This window comes from Pygoscelis adeliae, unplaced genomic scaffold (assembly GCF_000699105.1).
Source record: "Pygoscelis adeliae isolate BGI_AS28 unplaced genomic scaffold, ASM69910v1 Scaffold14, whole genome shotgun sequence".
NCBI lineage: Eukaryota > Metazoa > Chordata > Aves > Sphenisciformes > Spheniscidae > Pygoscelis > Pygoscelis adeliae.
Genome location: NW_008825109.1, coordinates 64,230 through 79,333, shown reverse-complemented (window position 1 = coordinate 79,333; position 15,104 = coordinate 64,230). Strand labels below are relative to the sequence as shown.

At 35.8% G+C, this 15,104-nt stretch overlaps 1 protein-coding gene across 3 annotated transcripts in view; it reads right to left on the bottom strand.

The window, feature by feature from the left end:
* The window catches only part of POSTN (periostin, osteoblast specific factor), a 38,542-nt gene that overhangs the window by 14,321 nt on the left and 9,117 nt on the right, over nt 1-15,104 (bottom strand). For all 3 annotated transcript variants that reach the window (XM_009327702.1, XM_009327703.1, XM_009327704.1), the window contains exons 3-16: nt 14,990-15,054; nt 13,535-13,692; nt 12,727-12,891; nt 11,736-11,882; nt 8,987-9,128; nt 7,597-7,809; nt 7,305-7,439; nt 6,335-6,483; nt 5,655-5,791; nt 4,767-4,897; nt 1,995-2,125; nt 1,723-1,825; nt 1,285-1,352; nt 656-701 (exon numbers count right to left, since the gene is read on the bottom strand). In XM_009327702.1, the coding sequence (XP_009325977.1) occupies nt 656-701; nt 1,285-1,352; nt 1,723-1,825; nt 1,995-2,125; nt 4,767-4,897; nt 5,655-5,791; nt 6,335-6,483; nt 7,305-7,439; nt 7,597-7,809; nt 8,987-9,128; nt 11,736-11,882; nt 12,727-12,891; nt 13,535-13,692; nt 14,990-15,054 (1,790 nt within the window). The remainder of the gene's footprint in view (nt 1-655; nt 702-1,284; nt 1,353-1,722; nt 1,826-1,994; nt 2,126-4,766; nt 4,898-5,654; nt 5,792-6,334; nt 6,484-7,304; nt 7,440-7,596; nt 7,810-8,986; nt 9,129-11,735; nt 11,883-12,726; nt 12,892-13,534; nt 13,693-14,989; nt 15,055-15,104) is intronic.

Genomic DNA, 15,104 nt, shown 5'->3' with positions numbered 1-15,104 from the left:
GCAGGATCTTCATCTTCTAACAGTTTTCTTCAAGAGGTTCTACTTTATATGCAGAAACTAAATGCAAACCCTGAGAAAGGCTGCAGGAGAGCAAAAGAGGTTCCTTTTTTACATTTACTCCCTAAAGAGAAAATGGTCAGAACAACTACCTCCCATACAAGCCTCATATTTGCACGTATGGGAAACAGGTGGAACAGGTACACCCTGTCCCTCTGGAAGCATTTATGAAAAAGAAAGCATCTCAGTGCAGAGCTTGGTCAATGCTATATCTTGGTGAGTCAGTACAGTACAATGCTACGTCTTGGAGAGAGAGGCAGTATAACTCTGCTACGCACCAAGCACTGAACCTTGGCTAAAAACTGAAAAAAACAATCTTTTCCATATGTATCTTGCCTACCCCAAAGAGTTTGAACAGCTTACTTCAGGGTTACTTTCCTGTCACACATCTGGAAAGGGAAAAAAATATATACAGTAGCACAACAGCCAGAAACATTCTACTTCGAGTCTTTCTCTTCCTGTGCTTCATTGGCACATCTTACTTTCCCAGAAATTCCTTTCTTTTTGATTGAAAAAAAGATCTACAATTCAAGATTAGAATTGGCAACATTTAAAAAGCAATCTCAAACCCATCTGGAAATATTTAATATGAACTTACTGTAAAACGTCAGTGGAATCTCTTTGAAGGTACTATCACGAACAAACTATAAATACAGAAAAGTAATTTTAAAATTTAAGAAAAAGAGCACTTGCCATCTAGTTTCCTAATGAGTGTGGGTAGGATTCACTGCCTTATTGATCTAAAAGTTAGGCTATGCTATTTGCCTAGGTCCTCTCATTCACTGTTGAAGGAGAATGTAATCTCAAGAGGATAGCTGAGATAGATAAGGATGCCTATTTTTCTCCACAGGCTATTGAGGCTGGTGGGTTCAATGACATAGCAATTTAGCCACACAATATTTCTTTCAAAGAGGGATTGTCTCAAGGATTTAGAAGGGATTTATTTTGCTGGAGTGATAAAGTATACCTGAACCAAAGAACAGATTTGGGCCAGGTCACATTGAAGTTATCTAAAAGCAAATATTCTACAATTATTTGGTGTTGAAAAACATAATTCTAACTATTGAGTGCAGTGTATCATTCATGATTATATTTGGGTAATTGGGAGCTATTGAATGTGTTGTCTACTGAAAAAACAGAGGGACCAGAGAATCACTTATGAACTATAATGTACATGGTTTCACAGATCCTGCCAAAAAGATGAAGGGATCATTATTTAAAGAGTACCTTGATTTGAATGTACTTAATCAACTTCTTCAGGATTGTGAGCAATTGATCATTTCCAACAGGCAGATCTGACAAAAGAAATAGACATGTAAGAGGAAACATACATCTGTGTTCATATTACTTTCCTTTACAGTGATTAGGAGATGTAATCACTCTCAAACACTCACACAATCGTGTACTTGTACATATATATTCTTCCATATTAGTGGAAGATGGCCTACAGCATCTTGTCTTCCATATACTTGACTTTCACAGAATTTCAAAGAGTTGCCATGGTTTCAAGCGAGGTTCTTCCACAAAATGAGTAGTGAGGTAAATTTTCTGTTTCTTATTCCACACAGGAATTTCTTTAAAGGAATTAACTTTAAGTTATTGCACCTACATAACATGTAAACAGATTCAGAAGAGTGTGTATAAATTCCATGAACTAATACTCACCTGCTGGATATAGGAGTTTATCAATAACATGAATGACACCATTGGTTGCCATGAGATCAGATTCTCTTGATTTCAGTTCATTAACCACAAGAGTATCATTCACCTGGTAAAGGATGAAAAGAGAACACAAGTTATCAAGGACATTAAAAAATGACCCCAAACCCTAATATAATGTTCAGAGAAATGCATCCCATTCTGTAATGTGGATATACATGGAATGTCAAATCCCTGTTACAAGGCTGCGTCGGGGCGACTGTTTTTCAACACTTAACTGTTTTCAAGTAGAGTTTCCCTCCTTGGATGGTTTTAAGAATGTTTGTCACACCAGGCTCAAAGCCACTTGCAATGAAAACTCCTTGTGTCAAGTGGTAAAGAAGAATATTCCTGAGAGCATTTTTGTCTCCTATTTAAAATGAAAAGTAGGATTAAAAATTAAATGGTAATGGATAGTTCTTTCTGGAAATTCTAAGGATTCACACAGGTTTGAGCCAGAATTAAGCATAGTATGAATGAAACTGCCATGAACACATACCATTTGAATTTGTTAAAATTATGATAAAGGGAAAAAGACAACCATATGACAAAAAGGCACCCAGAACATAATCATAAGGATGCTATAAGAACGCCTATACAAAAGAATAGAAAAGCAGCCAGCGTTTTCCTATTTTTCTGTATTATTTTCTCTTAATTGCTTGCACCTCTAATCAGAACTTTTTGCCCTTTTCTTAAATATGCTCCACAAATCATTTGCAAACACATTAATTTCAGGACCACTAAGCAGTCGACAATATCTTATTTCACCAAGCTACAAGATAAACTCCAGCCTTAACATTGTTGCAATTAAAGGGAAACATAGCTAAAAATTGGTATAATTATTCTCTTATGGCAACACCCTTCTGAGAAGACTGGGGATAACTCACAGCTCTTTCTATACAGACATCTTTTCCCATCTAGGGCAGGAGAAAGTTGCTATTCAGGCAGAAAAGAAGGAGTCATTTGGAGTTTTGCTTTTGTCTGTTCTTACAGAGAACAGACACAGCTTGGAGAAGTTGGGAAAGGGGAAATAAACTCTATTCTAGGGATGACTTCCATATTTCAAAGTTTGACGTTCCTATTTGGGAAGAAAAGAAAAAAGCCAACATTTTCAAGACTGTCTTAAAAAGGAAATGGATTCTGGACCCCAAGTTAGTGTCCTGACAGGGTGCTCTGGTACTCTGTGTCCATGGAGGTTGAGAGTCATACGATGGGCTGTAGGAATACCCACAACCTCCCCAGGAGACAGGGTACCAAGCAGAGGAGTTTTAAAACACATCTGCTTGCCAGGTTGACCATTCCTTTACAAGTTTCATATTAGCATTACACGCTGATATTGATTGTTATTAGGAGTTTCAGCCTTGATGAAACTGCAATGGAAATACTGTCTGGTTATAATTTTTTCCTGGTGTCTCTTTTAGTGAACATTTTCCTTTTTCTGCTTTTTGCTTTGATCACTGATATTACTGCAATTCACTTTACTACTGAAATGCAATTAAATGCTCTTTTTCTTCCTACTAAAATTAGCACTGAGATTTTGTGACTGGACCATTCATAGATAGCATCAAGTTACATACAAAGCCTAAACATGGCCATTCAAAAGCTGTTTTCATAAACTATCAAATTACCTTTGTTCTATGCCACAGTGGTTACTGGTTAAAGTAATATTTGTTTTGCATCTTTCTTACAGATAAATAAAGTATTTTTTATATTCCTTTAAAAAATTACATATTTTAAGGTTTAATTTTTATGGAGAAAGCAACATAATGTCTTTAAGAAAGCCAAGACAGAATTCCAGAAAGTAATCTGACACGAAAAATGGATATTCTGTTGCAAAAAAATAGTGAGGGTAAATTAAAATCTCATCTGGCAAGGAAAGTAAGTAGAAACTGAATCACAATGATAGGAAAAATTAGTACATAAAGCCCCTTGAAAAGCAGAATGAAAGAGACAAGCTTAATTTCATTTTATAGCTGTAAATGTTAGTCGTTTAAGCTATCAGTTAATTTACTGTTAGTGACTAGAAACACACCACACTAGAAGGTAATTTAGACCACTATCATAACTTTAAATGGCTGAAAAGATAATTCAAATTCACAGTGCCTCCTTAGTGAGTTAAAGGCTGTATAGAGCTGGGGTTGCTGCTTAACAATGCTCTGAGCTGGACTCTGAAGTCATTAGGGATTCATGGGATTTGGCTTCATGTCTTCAAACTTTGATCTGAAAAGTGCAGGAACGGAAAATGTGACCGACCTTCTGGATGCGGGATTCAAGACAACCACTCCTCCTGCACTCGTGCACAGGCCAGATTCACATTACTCTCAAATAAACTAAAAATATTTATAGTGCGGTGGCCACAGTCTACCCCTCTAGTGGGAAATTCTGCAGGAGATTTGAAGTATTCACTGTGCATTTCTTCTCTTATGGAAATAAAGCATGACATTAAAGAAGCTACTTTTAAATCTTGTGAAAAATCTATATAATTCAAGAATTTAAAAGTGTAAGATGAAAAGAAATTACATAAATTGGCATTTAGCAATATATATTCAATATTTAACTTGCAGAGCACAGGTGATATCAGAGCTTACTGGGTGGAGGCAGAGAAGAGAAAGGAAGAAAGATAGGAAAGTCAATACTATGTATCTATTAATGCAATGGTCACAACTAGAAAAGAAACATGATAGAAGAGACCTTTCAGTTTAAAAAAATCTATAGCAAGGTTGAATGATAAAAAGTTGAAGCTAATTAAATGAATGCAGATTTTAACTTGGAAGGTAATTACACCTTGGAATAATATATCAAGGCTTGAAATTTAAATTTAAATTCAGGTTGGATGCTTTTTTCCAAAAAGATATTTTCTCTATTCCCCAAGAAGGAAATAATTTAGGGAATTCTTATGACCTGCTCTATGCAAAAGGTAAATTGTTTTATCAGACAATAAGAAATGCACTAGCCACCTTTCCCATTGATTTTACCTTTGCTTATATTTCTCATTTTCTTATGTTACTTACTTATCAATATATCCTTATCGTCATCAGTCAAACCTTTAAAGGCATCATTAGTTGGAACAAACAGAGTCCATTGTCCAGGACGTGACAGAACATCATCTAAATCTGCAGCTTTCACCAGACTGTGGAAAACACTGTTTATAACAAACAGACAAAACACAAATATATTCTGTTGAAATGTAGTAACTATATTTCGGTCCAGGCACTTAGTTCCCTCATTTTTTCTGATAGTGCATCAATCTTCAAACACTCTCACTATTTCCCAGAAATAAAGACAGTGGAGGAGGAAAATGAGGAAAAAAAAAAGGCAGTCTTAAGAGTAGCAGACTGAGGGGGAAAAAGGATTTGAAAAAAAAAAAAAAAAGAAATATTGGCAGCCTGGATCAGAGCAGAATTCATCGAATAAAAACCCCACAGATCAAAGAGGTGAAGGGAGGATGCCAAGGGTAGTTGCTCTCTCTAAGAGTATTGAGATACTTGCAGGAAGGGGACAGAAATATGTACTGGAAGGGTATGCAATCATGCTGCACCCATATGGAATTGTACTACTTGTTAATTAAACCTCCAGACTCCGCTGCATTTATAGCTCTGGATGTATCATCCAATCCCTTTTGTCCTCTTACTCCTCTCGTTCTGGTGTCTTACTGACTCCTATGTGCCGCAAACAACCATTCTAGCATAAAGTCTGGGAGCCCTTTCAGCATACAGCTGGAGAAGAACACTTTTTCTTCCCCCCCCCCTTTTTTTTTTTTTGAGGAGGTAATAACCCCTTCCTTGCCATCTCATCCCCCCAAAATCCAACAACCCACAGTCCACTTTCTCAGACCAATGTGCTGTATATACAGTTACCTTCTGTAGGAAAAACTCAGTGCTGTCAAAACTGCTACTCACCTAAAACGCTTATCATTTCTCAGCATTTCATGCAATGTCTTTTCTGCTGGATTGATGATCTGTCTGAAGATGTGAATAAAACCATTCCTTCCTTCTTTACTTCCTCTGACCATGCATGAATTTTCAATACATACAGCCTGATTAAGAGAAACAGCTGTAGCTATGCACACAATGATACACATTTAATCATATCTGATCAAATGAGCTGGATGCATACTTCCCAACAGGCTCCTAAATTTAAAAGTAATATTCATATGTATTTCCTACAGTCAGATTCTGTGTTCTTGCCAGGAAATCTGGTATTGCTTGAGAAAGCAAAAGTAGCAAAATCTGGAGTAAGTTAATATGGTGTAAATATTTCCAAACTTGATTTTTTTGTTTCCCTTGAGAATGTTCTTAATTAGTTCTAAAAACTAGCTTTAAAAATTTGTAATTGTGTAATTTGGAGTGCCAAATCTGGAATCGTCTTTTGTTTTCCCAAAGAGTCTTCCATGCAAACAAAGTTCCCATCGATAAAGATTAGATTTTCATTTTTTCTTAGCTTAAAAGCTTAAAGATTTTTTGCTAGATAGTCATAATGGTAAATTTTGGAGATTTCATTAAGCTTTGTCTTTTATTCTTTCATGATTCTTCATTTTCATAGTTGGGATACATACTGTTAGAAAGCCCTATTCACTTACTGTGCGATACACAAAGACTCTAAGCAGTTTTCCTCCAATTGTCTCCAGTTCTTGTCCATTGTACAGTTCGTTGAGCCCAACTTTCACTTTTATAATGTGATTCTGCAGGATCGTTTTAAGAAGGCGTTGATCCATCCTTAGGGTGTCATCTATAAAGCCAGTTAGATATTAATGTATAGTGATTTATATAGTGAATTTTCATTTAAATAAGGTTAACTGTGGACGCTATATTAAAAGACCATGGAAATACAGAATCTTTCTTTGAAATATTTGAGTTAAGGCTTGGACAGATCTGTGTACACAGAAAATAAATTGTTAAGTAGTTTCTGCAAATTGCCATTCCTTAAATTCAGAAATAAACTTTTGACAGCCCTGAATAATTACTATAAATAATATGGCAGATAATTTATGTGTGGGTCTGCTCCATCTTCTGAATTACTGCTGAAGTTCTTATTACAACTTTTCCTTTCTGCATGTGCCCCTTAAAACTTTTCCAAATTTGCTTCTGTGGTGGTGAGTTAACACTCAGATTCTTTGGGGAAGGGCAGCATGCCCATGCAGTCACTTCTGCAAATACGTAAACACCTGTTTATATGTTTGTATCAGTTTCTCTCTGCTTTACTGTACTGGAAAATACCAACCTTCTTGTAGAAATTTTTTGAGAATAAATAAGTTGTGAATTTAATGCAAGTAATGCAAAGATTAAGGGAACTGGCAGTTCATTAATATCTTTCCTTTCCCACAACCTGTCTGTGCGTATTTTGTATCCTATTTTAGTGATACTATTTCCATTAACAAATGATACCACTAAAATCAAGCTGTGCAGCCTGGTGGTTAGGCTTGTTTTGTCTTTCTGTGTGGTATGTATTTCAAAAGAATGAAGTACTGGGGTTTACTTGGAAAACTGTCAGGGTGGCATATATTCTTGTTTATTTTGACATTCAGAGCATAATCTTTTAAGGCTACTAACCTGAGAAAGCACCATTCAGAGGTGCCAGGAGAGTGTATTGTCCTTCTGGTCTTAGAGAAGATGCCAGTCCTAGCTGTGCCACCAGGTCTGTAAAAGTAGTCTGTTGGGCACCCCCAAGCTCAATGACTTGCTTGGCTGCAAATAAAGGAATAAGAAAAGGTATTTTAACACAAAATGTATTCCCTTTCCTGATTTGGATTCTCCATGCTTATCCACAATATATTTGAGGGAATCTAGGTCAGATTGTAGAAAACCTCTTCAGTGTAAGAAGTTTTTCATACACATCACTGACCAGAATCAGGAATCAGCACTTCATCAATGAGGTGGATAACGCCATTGCTTGTCACAATATCTTTGCGTTTCACCATCTTCACTCCATTCACAGTCAGACTTTCACCATCACAACCAACTTCAACTGTGTTTCCTTCCAAGGTTTCATAGACAGCTCCACCTGTGATGGCTTCAGAGCACTGGAGAGTATTTAAAATATGGAACTTCACGAGAGCTGTGGAGAAAAAAGCAGGAAGTTCATATATAGGTGTTTGGACCCATATATTCATATATATATATATAAAATTCACATATAAGTGTGGGATAAATTATTTTTAATACTTTACTAGCTTATCTAGCATATTTGCTTATTTGCACTCATCGATTCTTTATTGAAAGTTATTTATATGAGAATTGATACTATAGGCCTCTAAACAACATCTATGGTCAAAAATCTTTGGCATCCCTTATATTATGAAAACTATACTGGTTATGCTGCGATCTGCATGTAACAGAGTATATAACTTGGTGACTGCAGATGATATGCTCCAAATGGACCTCTGAGTAGAAAACTCTATAGGCTATGCAAAGTCAGCCCCAGATTTATATTTTGTTATGTCTTACTATATAAGTGAGATTCAGTATACTATCCTCTGTGGGTACCAAAAGAATCAGCCAAAAACTCCTGAAAGCAAATTGGAGAAGACAAAAAAAAAAAAAGCCCCGTGTTATTTCAGGATTCCATTTTTAGCCATTGTCTCACATTAAAATTAGCCCAGATCCCTCTTTTCACCATTCTCCATTGAGATACTGTACAGTGACTTAATCAGGCTATAATGAAATGATGGAGAGCTTGTTTACTGCAGTGGAGCTCCTAAATGAGAATAGAAATGTAGCCATCCATTTCTTAGTGGTCCATTACATTACTGTTCACATAACAGACTGATTCAGTTATTATTTAGTTTTATTGTAGTTCTCAGAAGAATAAATGTGCTGACTGTTATGGTTTGTCAGAATATATAGTATAAATTCAGTTCAACTTGCAGGGCAGAACTTGCCTTTTACAAGAACATGTCCTTTTTGTATGAAAAAGCTGTTCATGGGAAAGCTATGACATTCAGATAGCCCTACGTTTCTAGAGGCAGGAATCTCTATTGGAACTATGCAGCTGACCTATTAGAAACAAACATCAGTGTGCCCATATATTCACAGTTTCCTTTAAAATGTTTTGGAAACTAAGTTTTCAGTAAATTTGAATCCTTAGGTAACTGGAAAAATCAGAGACAGAAGGAATAACTCCTCCTATATGTATGAAAGTACAGGGGCCTAATTTCAGAGCTACTAGGATAATGTAGTTTCTACCTCCTGATCTACTCACCTGTATTTCTCATTTGCAAAAAAAGGTTACATACCTTCAGAAGCCACCTTGTCACCCATGATCCTTTCTAAGACCCCCCTTGGAAGTCTCTCAAAAGCTTCATTAGTAGGAGCAAAAAGTGTGTAATGACCAGGCCTTCCAAGAATATCCAAGACATCTGATGTGATGGCAGCAGCCTAGAAAATAAATTTGGTTTTTAATGCTGGTTATTTAAAATATTACCAAAATACACTGTCTAGTTTCACCTAGTGCCCATAGGTACTTTAATGCTAGACTGAGATCAGTGTTATAGAAAGATGAAAAAATGAATTGACAAAGGAATAGAAAACTAATTTTGTGGGAAAACGTGTCTTGCTATACTGAGTTACTTCCTTAATTTAGCACACAGTAATTAATAAATTCTAATAGAGGTGACAACGCGGCAGAAATTTTTATTATTATGACCTGAATTTTTAAATGACAAATGTGAACATATCGGTTTTGACAAATTAGATCAAAGCAATAGTCTATCAAAGCTAATAATTAGTCCCTGAAATAATAAAAAAATGTATCACAGGTGTGTGACTAATTTGATTAAATACAAGGAGGAGGTTTTAAATCACAACAGGAGGCTGAGGGGCGACCTCATTGCTCTTTACAGCTTCCTGAGGAGGGGAAGTGGAGAGGGAGGTGCTGATCTCTTCTCCCCAGTATCCAGGGACAGGATGAGTGGGAATGGCTCAAAGCTGCGCCGGGGAGGTTTAGACTGGACATTTAGGAAGCATTTCTTTACCAAGAGGGTGGTCAAACACCGGAACAGGCTTCCTGGAGAGGTGGTCGATGCCCCAAGCCTGTCAGTGTTTAAGAGGCATTTGGGCAATGCCCTTAATACTGTGCTTTAACTTTTGGTCAGCCCTGAAGTGGTCAGGCAGTTGGACTAGAGGATCATTGTAGGTCCCTTCCAACTGAAATATTCTATTCTATTCTATTCTATTCTATTCTATTCTATCCTATCTCAGGCTTTGAGGCCAGGAAAAATTATCTCCAGGTTTTTAGTCCCTAAAACGTTACTCAGTTCTGGACATTAAAAAAGTAAAGTTAAACACAATTGATGAAAAATTCTCTACTTTGAGGTGAGGTAAGAAGAAGAGGTAAGCAGTCTGAACTAAAGAAAACCCAATTCGATATTTTTCAAAAAAATGTAATTTCCCTTTTATTCCTTAAATAAATCTTCTTAATTTGCTTATAAGTCTCCTTTGTACAACCTCACAATTTGGGTGTTTCCATTATTGGATTAATCCTAAAAGACAATACTATAACAATATGTATTTCTTTGGTGGCTGCAAGCTGTCCTCATTAGAATCAAAGACTGAAGAAAAAGAACAATGCAGGAAAAGTAATCAAAGATATTGTGAGAATGTATGATGGATTAAAATGGTAATATGATAGAGTATGCCAATATAAATTATGAACAGATTTTCTAGAAAAAGAACATATGTAAAATTGAACACATCTGGACTTGAGTAATGAATTTGCTGAGTTAAATATGAAATACTATTAGCTCAATGTAAGACAGAAAGATAAAGTGCATATGAAACTGGCAAACTGGAAGATGAGAATAACCATCCTAAAAGAAATGTCATATTAGAGTCTCAGGGCTGATTTTGCTTAATGGTTTCATTAGCACATTTGCTTTTGAAGCCAAAGTCATTAAAGCAGTATGAAGTGCAGAGGCACGCACACAGGAATTAGCAGGTGTATGTGCTATAAACAGGGACTTCACCTTTGAAAAGTCAGAAAGGCAGAGAGCAATGTGATGCAACTGGAAGAAAAACAAGCATGATGCTAGCATGTATCCTGGAAACCAGTAAGTTTTTTTCAAGCAGAGTTAGGGAGGTATGCAAGTTAGTACAAAAGAAACAAGTAAGACCTTATCTAGAATTAAGTGAAAATGTCTGCTTAGAGTTCACAAATGTTAAACCCAAATAGAAAAGATACAAGAAAGAGTGCACAGGAAAAAATGAAATAGAGAGGGCTTCTTTTTCAGCTGGAGACTAGAAAGGGTTGGCTTTTATATTCAGTTTTTTAAAGGGATTAAATGATGCAGTTGCCTATAACTGTCATGGGCTGGATTTGAAGGATTGAGAGGGTCTTTTCCACCTTTATGCCTCTGCATTTAAAATATTTTTTGTAGTTATTGAGGAGATAGAGGAGGAAAAAGGACAACAGCTATTTGCAAGACCATGGCATATTTTTTTAAACATGTGCAGCATGAAATCCCATTACACTAAGCAGACACAACTTCTAGAAGAAGGAGAAATTAGAAACTTGGACAGAAAAAAACCTGTTTCCTCTCTGAAAGAAAAATCCTACCTACGTGTATCTACTGGTGTTCTGAAACTTGCTGTGAGTCAGCTTCTGGAATTTATTTGCGTTTTTTACCATTTTCTATGATCCATTTTGAAATTATTCTTATTTATCTAGCACCAGACACTCTAACTAATGCTCACATTTCATTACTTCAGTGCTTGAAGAGAAGACACACTTTTTTATGTACAGGGACACATTCTGTCCTACTGATGTGGTCTTATTTGTCCACAAAAGACCAGAAGCAGACTCCTTATGTAAAATATACTTTGCCTTTTTATATAGCTAGATTAGCAATATTAGCTGGAGTTATTAATTTATTTTTTTTCTATCTCTTACTGATCTAACCCTTCTTACTTCCAGGTATCATACACAAACAGAAAAGAAAGAAGAAAAAACTAAAAACCAGGGAACTGTTTTTATTTTTGTCCACTTACTCTGAGAGATGAAAGATCATCCTCGACTTCAATGAAATCTTGAATGGTATTTCCAGCAGCAGTCAGGACACGATCAATGACATGAACAACACCATTGGTAGCAATCTGGTTGCCATGGATGACCCTGGCACAGTTAACAGTAACAACCTGTATTTGAAGAATCAAGCAGTAGAAGATTAAGCATTAATTTGATCATATACTTAGAATCTGATTCTTACAGATTGGCAATGTATGTACTGTACATTATGTATTCACTGTTGTTCTCTCAGTTTTTATTTTAAATTTTAAGTAAAACCTTGTAAGATTTGAAAGGCTGACTAAGCTTCTGGAAAGCTAGCAGCAGGTTTATTCAGGCTACATTGATTTCATATCCATGTTTCATTTCTTATTGCGATTATTCAGATTTGTTTTGCATATCTGGTTAATATGGTGATTGTATTGGTTTTTACTGATGTAAACTGCAGTCCAGCATAAACATTTTGATGCATTTAAGGCAACAAAGAAGAGCAACTTGACTGGGATATTTCTAGCATTTATAAAAATGAATTTTTTTCCAGCTAAATAATAGATATGTGTCCCCTACAATCTTAAATGCTTCTACCGTGAGCGCCAATTCAAATAAAAGATCGAATTTAATATTATTTTGTAAACACATGAAGATTAATAGTAGATTTTGCTCTCAGTTTTATGATGATCATATATTTTGGCCATAAAAGGCTTTGTCTTTTAGGAAGAAAGTTCATTCTCATTTGAACTTCAATTTCTAAACAGCAAACAGCACATGTTCATTAATTTTTTCTTAGTGATTAGTCTACACAACAGACAAAATTTCTTGAAGAGAAAATTTATTTATTTTTGTCAGTGGCAACTGACTTGCTAGATGTTAAACTTTCTATAACCTATTTTCTTAACTATAGAAGGAAATAAAGGAAAAACTAGTGACTATAACTGAATAATTATATTGGGGGGGGGGGGAAGAAAATAGAAATACCCCATTAGGATAATGGTTAATAAGCAATTTCTGGTCATTATACATAGACACCAGAGTCATGCCATTCTTAAGATCTTTTGTCAACATGCGCTTGTTTACCATGTGGTGGTGGAGAGCGTTATACAGTTCAATATTTACATTGTCAACCAAATTTCTGTGAATTTCCTGAAGAAGAAAGGAACTTAATTAATTAGAAGGTTCAAAACAATCTTCGAGTCAGAAAGTTGTACATATTGCTTTACCTTAACATGTGCTTTCAATATATTCAACAATGGATATATCCTGTTAGGAGACACGACTTTGATACGTATCAGTCTGGCTCTACTTAAATGCTGCTTTATTCTGATTTGCTCACAAATGGAAGACAAGAGGTCTCATCACAGACAAGTCATTGGAGGAGCTTTGATTAAATATTTATTTAACTAAAAACATTACTAAAAGAAGGACCCTGAATCACTGACAAATTACAATTACACTCTACATCATGCAACTGCTGGAATTCCTGTCAGTTTCCAAAATAATCTAATAACACTAACAATATTATTAATTGTCATTCAAGTGCTTAAATAAGAAACACTTACAGTTGCTTAGTACTCCTGAAAATAAATTCAGACTCTCTAGCTTCAGCAACGTATGTTAAACATGCAAATTATTTTATAATAACTTGTTTAATGTCCTTTTATGTCTAAAATATCAATATTTTTTCTAGTCTACCTTATCATAGACTAGCTGTTGCACCTAAAACAACATTAGCTGAAAGACAAACACACTTTAATACATGCATGCGCGCGCACACACACAGCCTTACTGAATTTAATTGTTCCCAGGCTTCATTGCTTGGTGCAAAGAAAGTGAATGATCCTCGTCCCTCAATCTCTTCTCTCAGCTTTGATATATCAGAATACTGCTGCGTGGACGTAGCTCCCACAATACCAAGTGTACCATATACATGATCAATAGGAGCAACTAAAATAAACATGATAAGAATACTGTAAACTCTTCAGTCACTTTCTCACAATCAAATCTACTCCATTTCTTTTCGTTGGACAACAGTATTGCCTTTCTGAAACTGTTTAAATCAATATTAAAATAATGTGTTGGATTAAAATTCCATTGTCAACATACTCAAAAACCATCCAAATGCATCTGCTTGTTATTTTTTTTTTTTGGTTTGCTTAATGAAAAATTAGATAAAACCCCCTGAATATTATAATGTTTTCTTTAGATGACTTGTCTTGTTTTGTGCCAACCCAACCTGAAATAGGAGGTTATCCACTGAGGACAGGAGTAAATTCCATCTATAATCAACAAAAATTTCGATGAAGCAGGTCTCATTTGGTCATGGTGCACCAGAATTCTTCCTGTGAGACCTCTTTCTCTTCTTCCAGTGTGTGGTTTGTGCATATATTGATTCATCCAGAGAGTAAGAATGGCCATAGTCTCACAGTTAAAACACAGCTACATGAGAACAGGATTAATCTCTCCTGATTCTAGGCATCTAGAAGTGAAACATCTGCATATGAGCTAGTTGTTCTTGGCTCTTTTTGTGGTCATGGAGGGGAACGGGCAATTCTAGAGTGTGACTGACCTCATCTTAATGTAAAAAACTGAAGTGAGATTAATTCATCTAAACAAAGTGAAGTCTGCCTCAGATATGCCTAACTCTATTACTGAACCTAAAAGGATTAGTTCAGCTATAGGGATCTAAAGTTATTTAATATATTCCTTCCCAGATTACTCTTCTCTGCTGCAATTAATTTTATTTATGCAAAACAGAATAGCACAAATAGAAGAAATCAAGAATTCCTGTCTTCATTTTCACTCCTTCTTAGTTTATTTAAAGCCTATAATGCTCTTTTAGTAAATACAGTTCAAGTCTTCTCAGGAAAAGGAATAAACACAGTTTAGATATGCCACAGCTCATGTCCTGGGTTTCTGACCTCACTGGTATGCTTTAGGTTATTCTGGGGCGTGATTGGAATAGGAATAAAAGTTCTTCTTTGGCAGCTTTGGGAACTGAAGACACCATTGTTCCTCTCCAATCCAGCAACTGGAAGGAGCTGGGAAATTCAACTTAAACTGCATGATCAAATTCAGTGCTGGCTGATTTTTAACTGTTAGCTGTATGCAAATGAAGCTGTGTATTCTCAGGCAGTAATTTTTAAAAAGAGGCAATCATTTCTCAAGATGACCGCCTTTGAAAGTCTCCTGTGTTGTAATGCTTCTCATATACTGACTCATCCACATGAAAATAAGCTTGTACCTGCAGGACATCCTCTCATACCATCCATCTTCATATAGCCAGGACAGCACTCATATAAGACAGTTCTGTGAGATATAGACAAAAGCACAATTAATTAATATACAGGACAAGTGTA